Source organism: Schistocerca cancellata, chromosome 1 (assembly GCF_023864275.1).
Source record: "Schistocerca cancellata isolate TAMUIC-IGC-003103 chromosome 1, iqSchCanc2.1, whole genome shotgun sequence".
Classification (NCBI taxonomy): Eukaryota; Metazoa; Arthropoda; class Insecta; order Orthoptera; family Acrididae; genus Schistocerca; species Schistocerca cancellata.
The window spans coordinates 1,011,845,626-1,011,859,882 of record NC_064626.1 but is presented as its reverse complement, the minus strand read 5'-3'; the positions used below and the strand labels follow the sequence as shown (position 1 = coordinate 1,011,859,882).

The window sequence follows — 14,257 nt, the reverse complement described above, 5'->3', positions numbered from 1 at the left end:
GATAAACTTTTTGCCCCACTTTAATGACTGATTCACAGCCAGCACCATACGGATTCTTCCCATCAACATTAGCTTTTCTGAATTCTACCTATGAGAAAGAATTCTCTCTATAATATAACCTTCAATCCCCCCCCCTCCCCCTTGGCCTTGATCTTCCTCAGTTCCTGTCCTCCACCTACCTATTCTCTTCCTTGTTCCCATGCCGGTACTGCACATACCTTCTCTCCTGCCAACACACATACAGTCATTTCCCCTTCTTTAAGTCTCTCCTCTCTCTTGCCCCCCTCCCTCCCCCTTCCCCCCACCACAACAGAGCTTTATAATGCTGCACCTGGCAGCCCTATCCCATCCCCACCACATCCCTGCATGTTCACAAAGGCAGCTCTAGCGCTCTTCCTCCATCTCTACCCTACTATCCTTACCTCTCCTCATGCCACTCCCTTAACCCCACCATCCACCCAAGATTGCAGATCACATCAGATGCAATTGCATTTGGGCCCCAGCACCTCCAGACACTGCTCATATATGTGAGAGAGTGCTCGAGTGAATGTGCATGAGTTTTCTACTATGGAAGGAGGATTGTCTTCAAAAGCTTAAATACTTTAGCATTCTTTTTCATTTTGCCTTCTGGGTCTTGGTGCTTCCTCAGGGTGTATACGTGGACAAGGAAAAAAAATTCCTGGATTTCTCCCAGATTTCCCGGTTAAAAATACACTTTCTCCCAGGTGAAAACATACTTTTTCCCTGTTAACTGACAGTATATTTTCTCTCGGAACTGTATAACTTATCAGTCCTTTGAATGATTATGGTTTTATACACGGGCGTAGAATTTCTTTATAAAACTAAACACGGGGAAAAACCACATTTCGGAAAGGTCTTTGATGTCCAGCAACATGTACACTGCATATTTTCATATTACGAAAGTATAAATTCGAATTCCACCAAACACCACATGTTACTTTCCGAAGAATTGAAATTGAGACTGCGATGTGCTTTTGCAAGCCAGTCATAGCTCATGTCCCGTGATTTCGCCAGCCGATGACAGCAGGTATTCAGACCTTAGGACACATGATACAGTCAGCCAATAGCAACATCACTGTCAAGTAGCGCGAACACACAAATAGAAAAAGTTAATGGTTTAAATTAATATACAGTGTTGCTACACGAAACGAAAAGCTTTCATATATAATATTGGTCTATAAGATTAATATGCTGCAAGAGAAGCTAAGCTGTCACATATAATGTTGGTCTTTTATGCGCGTGTTACAATTTACGATACATCACACAAATGTGCCAGTAAAATTTTTAATAACGACATAAGTGTCTGATCTTCTGGGCTCGAAATTCATCTAAATGGCTCGACATCAAAGAGTTGATTTTTAAATGAGAGTCAAACGCTCTGTGGCGTAAGAAATTCATCGTACATTCTCACACATTGTTCAACTTGCGTAAAAGGAAATTTACTTTGATGATAATGCTTTTCAAACCACCATTCGGAATATTTTGTGTGTGTGTGTGTGTTTGAGGTTTACGGGTGCTAAACAGCGTGGTCATCAGTGCCCAAACGCATAAAAACAGGAACACATGCAGTGAAGGGACTAAGACGGACAGCAAACAAGGAGAACAGCTAAAAGACACAGACGTGACGCAGTTCCAAATCTTCACATACAGAGGCAAAACAAGAGGAGAAGAAACACAATAAAAAAAGGAAAGGAAACACAAGGAAAGGAGAACAGAAACCGAAGGGAAACAAGGAGGTATTCGTGACTGACGGACCTCTTACCTAAAACCTGGGTGAGCTAGTCACCCAGCAGCACATTAAAACCCTCTCCCTAAAATCCAAGGCAACAAATTAGACAGGACACAAAAGCGTAAGACCTTAACCACAGTCGTTGCGTCGTCTTGCAAAATAGAGCGCAAATCCGGTGGTAAAGAAACCACCACCCTCTGGTCAGAGAATAAAAGACAATCAAGTAAAATGTGGCGGACAGTAATCTGGACGCCACAAGCACTGCAGATTGGGGGGTCCTCCCGCCGGAGTAAAAAACCATGTGTTAAGGGACTGTGCCCGATGTGGAGGCGAGTGAGGAGAACCTCACCCCGCCTGCATGACTGGTAGGACGTACGCCATGGCCGCGTGATGGCCTTGACCAGACGCGGCTTATTTTCACAGACTGCCAGCCACTCCTCGTCCCATTGACGCATAACACGAAAACGCAGGGGGAAGGTAACAGCATGGAGGGGGATGGCACATTCAACAACGTGAGGGAGGGAACATGCATCTTTGGCAGCCACATCCGCCAGTTTGTTTCCCCTAATACCCATGTGCCCTGGCACCCAGCAGAAAGAAACCTCCTTCCCCTGCCATTGCAGGTGGAGTAGGGCATCGTGGATGTTCTTGACGGCCATATCCGCTGGGTACAAGTGTTGCGTGGTCTGAAGGGCACTCAGGGAGTCAGAACAGATGAGAAACTTAAGACTGGGAACACATCTCATCTGCTCCAATGCTTGCAAGATCGCAAACAATTCGGCATCAAAGATGGTAAACACCGCATGAAGCCGTAACTTGACGACTCGATGAGGGAAAACAACAGCACAACCAACAGAGTCCCCCTGTTTAGAGCCATCCGTAAATACTGGTACATGGTCGGGATGATGGTGTAAAATATCGGAAAATAAGGAGGTAAAAACAAACGCAGGAGTGCAGCTCCTCCGGTACTGTGACAAGTCTAAAAGGACGCTGGGCCTCTTGAGCAACCAGGGAGGCAGGCGGGTAAAACCTTGGCGTTGGGGGGCCACACGCTCCACACCAAGGGACTCAACAAAATGCTGGGCACGAATCCCAAATGGTCTTGTTGCCCTGGGACGACTGGAAAAGAGACATTCCATAGGCGGTTGGGCAACGGTAGTGTACGCAGGGGAGGTAGGACAGGCAAGGAATTGACACACCCGTCGCACTATGAGGAGTTTCCGCTGGATGGCGAGCGGCGGTTCCCCTGCCTCAGCACACAGGCTGGGGATGGGACTGGTATGGAAGGCACCAGTGGCCAGCCTGATACCCTCATGGTGTACTGCGTCAAGAATCTTCAGATACGAAGGCCTTGCTGACCCATACACGGTGCAACCATAGTCAAGACGCGATCGGATGAAAGCCCTATAAAACTGCAGCAGACTTGCCCGATCTGCTCCCCAGGACCGATGGCTCAGACACTTCAAAATATTCAGTGCCTTCGGGGCCCTCACCTTGAGGTCTTTAAGGTGAGGCAACCATGACAACTTGGAATCAAAAGTGAGGCCCAGGAACCTCACAGTGTCTCTAAAAGGAAGAATGGTGTCCCTCAGATGCAATTCAGGGGAGGTAAAAAGACGTTGAGAACAATTAAAATGAACACACACACATTGGTCTGCAGAAAAGGTAAAACCCGTCTTCGCAGTCCATGCCTCTAACCGCTTTATCGTAAGCTGCAACTGCCAACTAGCAGTGACAAGACTGGAGGAAGAACAGAAAACAGCAAAATCGTCCACAAACAAGGAGCATTGGGCAGGACTCCGGATAGTGGACGTGATACTGTTAATGGCGACGGCAAAGAGGGTGACACTTAAAACGTTTCCCTGAGGAACACCATTCTCCTGCATGTACAAATCAGATAGCATATTACCAACCCGATATTGAAAGAGGCGGTGGGAAAGAAAGGACCGAATGAAGATGGGGAGACGGCCACGAAAGCCCCACTGATGGAGTTGATTGAGGATAAGGCTGCGCCAAGTAGTGTCATACGCCTTATTAATGTCAAAGAATACACCTAGACAATGCTGGTTACATAGGAAGGCCTGCTGGATGGCCGCCTCAAGCAGGGTCAAGTTGTCTATAGTGGAACGACATCTCCGAAAGCCACACTGAGAGGGGCTAAGGAGCTGCCCGATCTCGAGCAGCCAAACCAGGCAACGATTGACCATGCGTTCCAACATCTTCCCGACACAGCTCGTCAAAGCAATACTTCGATAACTACTAGGATGTGTTCGGTCCTTCCCTGGTTTGAGCAAGGGAATCAAAATCGCCTCCCTCCACGAGTCAGGGAACGTGCCGGATAACCATATCATATTAAAACAATTCAGGATAACTTCCTTGGATGGCAGCAACAAGTGCTGCAGCATGTTGTACCGGATTTGATCATAACCAGGCACAGTATCATGAGCCACAGACAGCGCCGAATCCAGTTCCCACATTGTGAACGGGCAGTTGTAGGGTTCAGAATTTGGAGACCGGAAGTCCAAGTGACCCCTCTCGATGGCAGTGCGGTAGCGGCAGAAATCTGGATCACAGTTAATAGTGGCGGTAGATTCCGCAAAATGCATGGCGAGTGTCTGGGCAATGTCTCTCGGCGCCGTGAGGAGACATCCCTGATGCAGCAATGCCGTGACAGGTAGTTGGCTGAGTTTCCTGGAAATCCTCCTGATGGCTTCCCATACTTTCGTAGAACCCATGACCTGTTAGAAATAGTTCCGTTTCTGCAGTTGCCAGAGAGCACCAGATGACAGGCATCACCGTGCTTGCGCAGCTACAATGCATTTAGGGAGCCCATTTTTTTGTACGTGTAAAACATTAAAAGATCTTACATTATGTCATAAAAGAAACAAGACATCACAGGATACTCCAAGAACATCGGAATTTCGTGACCCATACTAAAATGTGCACAATTAAAGTGCACATTCGTATGTCCAGATTCCCAGTGAAGTAGGCCATGACCTGATAAGCGTATCAATGTGGTTTTCGGGATGTAAATTTTCTTGAAGTACCGATACTGTGTTATCTCATGTTTGGTTGTTTATTATGGCACAATGCCATACGTGCTAGAAGTTGAAAACGTGCATTTGAAATGCAGCGAACAGTGTGTGGAATTAAACACTTCATTTCAAACATATTGTCTGCCTCAGAGGAAAAGATTAATAAAAGGAAATTTCTTTAGCAAACCGACAATAATAACTTCATTGTTCTGCAAGGCAATTAATGTTTGACTGTCAGGAAGGTGGAAATAAAATAAAATCTGCTACTAAAAACACATTTTAGCCTTCCATAATTATGTGAATGTATTTTAATTCACTTGATAGCTCCCAGCCACAGAAATCTGTTTTCTTTTCATTTGACATGAGAGCAGTAAACGAAGAGGAAATAACAAAATCACTAAATGTAGACACGGGTCACGTGGAGATTACCCACTTCCCCACTATAACTCAAACCGCTCTGCGCATCAGCCCCGGGTCTACAGTATTTCCGAAGCGGGGCAATACCCCGCGCTACTCCCTCGAGCGTTTGAGATAGGACGAATCATAAAACGTATGTGTTCGAGGAAATGTAGGACATGTTATTTGGTCTTAAGTGTGCCAAAGTGTAGTGCCTCGCCCCCTCACACAGCATTCTTCTATCGCACGTCATTGTATTTCGCTATGTGGAATTGAAACGTGTATATTTTGTACTGGATGCCATCAAACCATATTCAGGACAGTGGAAATTAGTATGTTCTGTGGTGCCTCTCCTGCTTACAGTCAGCCAGTTTCACATCCTGTCCCTCTTTTTCATTTTTTTTAAAAAGAACTCTTCAGAAAATTTGCACTCTTTATTCCCTATTAGCTAACAACTTGCTGCTTTGTGTGACATAAAATTAAATATAGACTACATAGACCCAGTAAAGACATGAGACAAGCAAGGCAATACACGTTTCTTCAATCCTTAACTCCTAGAATTTTTTTCTCTCTAATCTTGCTACAGCTTTATATGGTGTGCTTTCCTTTCTGCGAAAGAATCTATTACCTCAAAGTTCGTCAAAAGTTTTGCTAGACGAAAAATCGAAATGTCGCTGTCTAATACTGAAAAAGCTGTTAATACAAATAGGACCCAAGACTGGTGTGGTTTCCCTATCTGATTACATCTATTTTGTTACTGTGTGCTAGATAAAACAAACTAGGCTTTTCTAATACTGCAATAATTGTAACACACACTAGATAAACGAGACTGTTTTGGCACAAATGGTCTTTTTTGTAACGACAGAATGTAATTCACAAAAAACTACAAGAAAAAAGCTTTATGTTAGAGAATAGTTTCACACTTCATTCATACGTTTCAGTTTCTTAAGCATGAGATAGACAAGTAGTAGTACGAAATTTTTATACAAACTTGGAATCATCATATTGTTCCATAATCTGTGTTATGTCCCCATTTCTTCTCCTTCCTCGTTCTAACAGTCTTGTTATCACTAATTCTGTAACTATTCCTGCCAGTGTCAAAGCTTATTCACAGGTTAACTTCAATAACCCCGCCAGAATCACCACTGTAGTTATCCCGCGATTATTCTCCGGCTGTGCTTTGTTACATGTTCGTACAACACGTTTTCTGTGCTTCTTCCAGAATAGAACTTAAGGTGGCTGCTAGCTGGGGACATCTTTTGAGTACCTTAACACAGATGCCAAAACTTTTCTGGCTGAAAGCCAAGTTTTGTCCTTGATCGGTGCCCCCTCTGCAACTTTCCTCCTCTCCATACTCATCCTCTTGTTCTACGGGGTAAATTGACAGACCCACATTTCGCAGCAGGTCACAACATGGTTCTGAACACATCTCCTTCTTTTTCAGAGTAATTCGGAAGATGCTGATTGATGTCTTTCTGCACATTCTTTTGTGCCTCGATGAGACGATGTGGAACCTAGTTGCTAATATTCTTCGATATCCAAGTGCAACCAATAAAATTGTATGGACACTTCCAAGACTCACTATCACCTGTCATGCAATCTTGGCAACAGCAATGTTGCAATAAAATTCTACAAGCTCACACATAACTCATACATTGTCTTCTCTGAAACTGGTCATCAAATTTCATTTGTGGCTTTGATTTTATACTTATCATGACCATTTTGGAACTTCTGGGACCAACTGACACCTGGGTTACACTTACAGTAGCATCACTTTACACTTCAAACTGTCAATTAATTTCTTGTTTTATTTGGTGAGAAAATGAATAATAATGTGTTGTTTAGCAAGCACTGGTACTTCTGTTCACTTAATGGCAATACTGAAATGGGGTACATACTTGTGTTGGCCATGTGCTACCCTATCTCCATTCTCCTGCAAGCAATTCCCCAGTCCGCTGTGCAGCTCATGTCACTACAAAGTCAAATGAACTTAGTTGGGGTATATATTTCACTGACCGAGTAATATGATACTGGAAAGTACTGGGTGGATTACATTTTGCGCAATGTGTAAAGATAAGGATTCACTTTATAGTTGAAGTACTGAACAACACCAGACTCATAAACAAGATTTGGAGCTTTTAGCTTATCTTTCATTCATTGCCTTCCAGAGGTAACAAACATCCCCTACACATTGTAGTTGTGAATGACTGTGTTTGTTTCTTAGGTGTGTAGGAGGACACTGTCTGAAAGCTAAGCTATAAGCTCTATATCTTATTTTTATGGTTGCCTATCATCCAAATCAACTATAAAATGAATGGCTATCTTCACTCTTTCCATTCCTTACATAACAACATATAAAAGACAACAAAGCTTTGAGCGGAAAAGAGGACAAATGCCAAATGGAGAATACTTCTCAAATGGAGGCAATGCTAAACTAAAGAGGATAAACTTTTGCTAAAAAGATTTCTTGTCTGCCACTACTGAGATGATCATTATCCTAAATAACCATTTTTGTTATTTTAAAATTTTCCTTTAACAAAGACAAACATGCTTCATTTTGGACATTTTTTCTAAATACATATACTTTGATCTAAGTTCTCACTGAACAGAAGTCACTTTGAGTTGTCAACAGCTGCTCACAAAAGAAAATGAAAACTTTTCTAGCTTTTGGAAGCTACAGTACAAGTCCACCTCCCACCCTGCATCAACACCCACCCTCCCCACACACTCTCACCTGTGTACCTACTTGCATTGTGCAGCAGGACACACAACACTGAGAATTCTATAGTTGATTTGAGTGGTAGACAGCCACATAAATAAGATGTAGAACTTGTAGCTTAGCTTTCAGACAATACACTTCTTCTGATGTATGAAACAAACACAGACATGCACATCTGAGCACCTCGTTCAAAGGATTTCTTCTGAAAGCAAGCAGAGTTTTCATTCTCTTTTGTGTGTGTCTGTTGGCTACACAACACTGTTGCTATCTAGCGAGTGTTCTCCTTTACTCCTAAATTTTTCTCATTCTGCCAAAACTATCCTCACTAAACTGATCTAAGTATCAAATTCTATATCAGTTTTTGAATGCATAATTCTGATCGTTTATCATGTTTTAACACGACTCTGCAGTAATCACAATCTGAAGAGAAACCTGTGCATAACTTAATGAATACACTACATAAACTTCCTGCCTAATAAGATGTAAGAACAGTACCAGCAAAATTTCTTTGAATCCTCGGCATAGCTCGTAGACTACTTTTCTCATGTGTGGAACAAGTGTGAAAATTCTTAGAGGTCGTACACATCTGAGTATCATAAGAAGCTGTGCTCCTGAATTCGGTGGAACATTCTTTGGCATCCAGCAAAGAAAAACAAGATTCACCTGAAACAGATATATATTGTCAGTATTAAATTTTAAATTGTGTTTACTTACAATATAAAATACAATCACATGTGTATGTTACATGATATTTGCATGACTCTGTCTGGACTGATTTATGGAGAGGAAATGTGGAAATATGTGACATACTTGGCACATTAGTATAAGATCACCATCTTTGTGCATCAGCCCATGTGGGCAGATGTCTTGTGTTAGGGGCTGAGGATGACACAGCAAACACATACGGATGACATTATGCATGAAATGATCACTGACAAATTAGAGGTCAGCCACTGTCAATAAAATGTGGACAATAGTTGTATGCCTCCAATCATGTCATTTAACAGGATTAAAAAGGAACACAGGAGGGAGAAAACTTTCAACAGCAGTGCAGGGAAGGTTTACCACATACTATTACCAAGTCAGAGGATACTTCTCCTGCTTTAAGTGCTTAATTTGTCCAACAAAAACAACACCTGCCCTAGGTACAGATTTCACGGTATCCTCACTCACAACTTCTATCTGACTGAACAAGTTTAGTTATACGCTCAGTGAACATGTGGATGCATTCCCCTCACAAAATGTATCACATGATTCAATGTATGTGGTGTCTTGCCTTTTTCAGGTATCTCTATGAACAATATGATAATGTCCTGTTCACAGAGTTGCAGTTTAGCCTAGAGGGAGATTCTGAGTGTCAAATCCCTGAGACATGAAACCATTCTGGCAAAAATTGTGAAAAGGGACCAATGTGGTAACACCAGTGTTTACTTCTGTGGCAGTATCATGTCAGTAGCACATATATGCTTCTACGAGTACTCCAATGACTGGAGTTACAAGGATGTCATCATGAAAATGTGCAGTTTTTATGGTGCATATGATGGCTGGTTACACATGACACATAGTAATCACCACACACAACTGATCTAGTGGATGAGTACCTACAACTTAGGACATAACATATCTACAGCAGTCCATTTACTTCTTGGGAAGCTCTTAATAAAAGTACTATAGCCCCAACACTGTCCCCTCTGTCTACTGCTGACCTCCAGCAATGTTAAGTGCTCCTGAAAGTCATGCTGGATGGCCTGATCTACAAAATTAAGGACCTTTTTCATGCAGAACTGTCATGTGAGGGCATCACAACCTACAGGGACAGTCAGTATGGCTCTGCATTTTGGACAATACACATAGTAAATGTAATCCATTACTCATCATAGGTTATATCTCGTATCTGTAACATTCGATCACCTGTTAGTTAGTTATGTGTTCCATTGATCAATAGCATGGAAAACTGTTACAATGTGGAACGTGTCAAATGCACAAGAAATGAGCACAGGAAAAAAGTTTTTTTTCTTTTCTTTTTGTTTACATTATAGTGTTATACCTAAATATTTCTATTATCTATCCAATTCCCTTAAATGGCACAAAATGCATATATTATATCTTCAGATTTATTTACTCATATTCAAGATTCATCTACGGTATAGAAGGAGTTGTCAAGGAGGTATGATTTCAATTTGTTTTTGAAACTATTACTGCTGTCTGTCAGACATTTTATTTCATCCGGTAATTTCTCAAAAAGTTTTATAGCAGCATATTTTACCCCTTTCTGTGCCAAAGATAGGTTAAGTAAAGGATAGTGTAGGTCTTTCTTTTTTCTGGTATTGTAATAATGAAAGTCGCTGTTGATTTTAAACTGGTCCATGTTGTTGAGAAAAAATTTCATTACTGAGTAAATGTACTGTGAAGCAGATGTAAGAATTCCTAACCTTTTAAACAGATGCCTACAAGATGTGCGACTATGAACCCCACACATTATTCTAATTACTTTCTTTTGAGCAGTGAATACCTTTTGTTGATTTGCCCCAGAATATTATTCTGTATGACACCAGCGACAAAACTTCTGAAATTCAGTTAGCAAATCAGTTTGGCTTGCTATCTGAAGTAGTGGAGGAAGGACCGTATTCAGATGTAGCTGAATGTAGGTTGAAGCAGAATACTAGCTTAAAGAAAAAAGACATGTCGAGATCAAACCAGAATAGGAAAAGAAGAATTCTGCTTATAGGTGGCAGTCATGGGAGGAGTGTGGGCCAACAGCTTCAGGAGAAATTAGGGACGGAGTACCTGGTCACAAGTTTTGTGAAACCACCAAGTGCTAGCCTTAGCCAGGTGACAGAAAACGTAGGTCAGCTATGCAAGGACTTTGAGAAGAAAGATCAGGTAATTATAGTTGGGGAGCAGGAAACAGCCTGGCTATGAATCCAAGATATAGTATTAGGAATGGCCTGGATAAAATAGGAGCAGAAACTGGGCACATGAATGTGGGGTTTATGGAGGTCTTTCAGTGCCATGATCAGCCCTGGGTAAACACTGCTGTAAGGCATGTTAACACTAAGCTGAACGGGATGCTCCAGACACCGACAAAGTCTCACACGAGTGTTGTTCCAGTTGATACTACTGGTAGGTAGGGTTACACTACATATGGCCTGCACATTAATAGAAAGGGGAAAGATAAGTTAGCTTCTCTATTAGCAGATCCTGTAAGGGGGGCTACAGTCACACAAGGGGTGATCCCTGTGGTTATTGGGACCAGGCAGATGGATTTTTAGGTTAAAGCCAAATCCTAGACAGACAACAATCAAGGATAATAGAAGAAAACAAACTTCATGCACAGCAAATAGGGATAAAGCTAAGGGTGGTATCAACTTACTTCACCAAAATATCAGGGGAATCAAAAACAAAGTAGATGAGCTGATAATATGTTTAGATGATCTCAAAAATAAGAATGAGATTGATATACTTTGTCTGTCTGAGCACCATGTAACTGTGGGGAAGGAAAATGTCAGTATAAATGGGTATAATTTAGCATCTTACACTTGTAGATCTAGTATGGATAAAGGAGGAGTTGCCATTTTCTTAAAAGAAGGGTATAAATACAGAACTGTTGAAGTAAGCAAATTTTGTGTTGATCAGTATTTTGAGGTTTGTGCATGTGAACTTCAGCTAGATAATGTTGTGTAGATATTAGCAACAGTGTACAGGTCTCCACTAGGAGATTAGGAGTTATTCATAAAAAAGTGTGACTCCCTATTATGCTGTCTGTCAGACAAAAAGAAGAAGTTATTAATCTGTGGTGATTTCAATGTTAACTTTCTAAGCAATTCTAATAGGAAAAGTGAACTAGAAGGGTTGTTAACAACATATAACTTAGAATCAGTGATCAATTTCCCTACACGTATAGCTCAGGACAGTAGTACTCTAATAGATAATGTATTTGTACAGCAAGAGGATGTAGAACAAACACATGGTTTGCCTGTGGTAAATGGATTATCTGACCATGATGCACAACTGATTAACTTACAAAACCTAACAGGGAGTACACTTCAGAAACTATTAAGTAAAAGTGTGAGGGTGCTCAACCCGGAATCTATAGATCACTTCAGAGAAAGTTTAGGAAATGTAAACTGGGAAGATGTATATAATGAGCCAAATGCTAATGATAAATGCAGCATATTTCTTGATAAATTTATATCCCTTTTTGAACATTGTTTTTCAAAGAAAATTACTAAATGTAACACCACAAACTTTTCAAAGAAACCTTGGATTACTACAGGTATTAAAGAGTCTTCAGAAAGAAAAAGAAAACTGTATGAGACAGCAAGAACTAGTAAAGATCCAGAAGTAGTTTTACACTATAAAAATTATTGTAACATACTGAGAAAAGCTGTAAGGAAATCAAGAAATATGTATGTCAGAGAAGAAATTAACAACTCCAGGAATAAAATCAAATCAATATGGAATGTTGTTAGAAGGGAGGCAGGAAAAGTAACCACTGGGGTAGGTAGTATTACTGTTAAAGAGAATGAGACCATCTTAACCAATAGTACACAAGTAGCCAATGTATTTAACAATCACTTCTTAAGTGTAGGAGAAAAAATTGGTGACAATAGTTAAAAAAAAAGCCAGGCAGTACATGGAAGAGTCAGTTTTGAAACATTTTAGTCAGATTAAGTTTCATCTAACAACCTCTTGTGAAATACAGAAAATTATTAAATCTTTGAAAAATATATGTTCTATTGGAGTAGATGGCATCTCTAACAAGTTATTAAAACAATGTGGAGCAATTACAGCTGATGTTTTGAGTCACATATGTAATGCATCACTGACTCAGGGTATTTTTCCAGACGGGTTAAAATATGCCATTGTCAGGCCTCTCTACATAAAGGGGGAAACTACAGATGTCAATAATTACCGGCCAGTATCCTTGCTTACACCATTGTCAAAAATCTTTGAGAAAGTAATGTGCTCAAGAGTGATTAGCCATCTCAACAGTAATGGGATACTTGGTAAATCACTGTTCGGATTTCAGAAATGCTGTTCCACTGAGACAGCAATATACAATTTCACTGTCCACATAATAGAGGCTTTAAATCGTAAAATGTCAACGGAATACTCTGCGACTTATCCAAAGAATTTGATTGTGTGAACCATGACATTATGTTAGAGAAATTACAATTCTATGGTATAAATGGAACAGCATATGAGTGGTTTAAGTCATATCTACAGAACAGGAAGCAAAAAGTCTCTTTATATGCTTCAAGTAATTCAAAGGAGTTTGCCACTTCATCTAACTGGGTTGAAATTACATTAAGTGTTCCACAAGGTTTGATCATGGGTCCCTTCCTGTTTTTGATATATGTGAATGACCTCCCTTCTTATGTGAAACAAGATGCTGAACTGACACTGTTTGCTGATGATACAAGCATAATTATTAATCCAGTAAAAGAAAGTCCGATAGAAAATGATACAAAGAAAGTCTTAGGAAAAGTTACTAATTGGTTTTCTGTGAATGGGATTTCTCTGAACTTTGAAAAAACACAGTACATCCAATTTTCTGCTGCAAAAAGTATAATTCCATCAATAAACATAACACATCAAAAGAAGTCAGTAGCCAGGGCAGAGCATTCTAAGTTTTAGGGTGTACATATACATGAGAATCTTAACTGGAAGATTCATATTTTGGATCTCCTAAAGTGACTAGGTTCAGCAACTTTTGCAATTAGAATAATTGCCAATTTTGAGGATGTAGAAATTGTTTCCCTTTTTCGCTCTTTGCTTCTTACCTTTTCCCAGCGCCCAGAGTCCTTTTCCTCCCTTAGCTTACATAATTCGAAATTCGCGATTTCTAATTCAGCCTTAAGAGCACAAATCTTTGCCTCCTGTTCCGCGATTTTTCTGTCCTTTCCACATAACCTACACTGCCATGGAAGAGCCTCATTATCTACCCTTGTTTCCTCTCCGCTGCACTCACCCCAATGAAACCACAACCTACAGTCTATACAGAACACCCCCTCTTTCAAATTTCTATGCCAACCTCCACACTTGTCACACATGGTTTGATAGTAAAACATAACACAAAAGCAGAAAATAACTTCAACAACACAATAGTTTTGTAACCTGTACTAATACGTAACTAAACACTAATGAAAACAAGCTTATAAACTTGCTCCAGAAACTTTTAATTAACCTGTCAACAAGTTGTGAGGATACCTTCTAGATCGCATGTTAATGCTATGCGTTGTGTTCTTTCTTGGGTCTTCAGGGTTTATTAATTTGTGAATGTGAGTGGATAAGAAGGATAATGCAATGATTTCGAGCAGCTGAAGTGGAAAAGAGAAAGAAGTTCAATAATTT

General features: G+C 40.6%; 1 protein-coding gene across 1 annotated transcript in view; it reads right to left on the bottom strand.

Moving 5' to 3' along the window:
• Nucleotides 1-14,257, bottom strand: part of LOC126089086 (sodium leak channel NALCN) — a 390,881-nt gene that overhangs the window by 129,055 nt on the left and 247,569 nt on the right. The window contains exon 19 of the mRNA XM_049906884.1: nt 8,396-8,563. Coding sequence (XP_049762841.1) covers nt 8,396-8,563 — 168 coding nt within the window. The remainder of the gene's footprint in view (nt 1-8,395; nt 8,564-14,257) is intronic.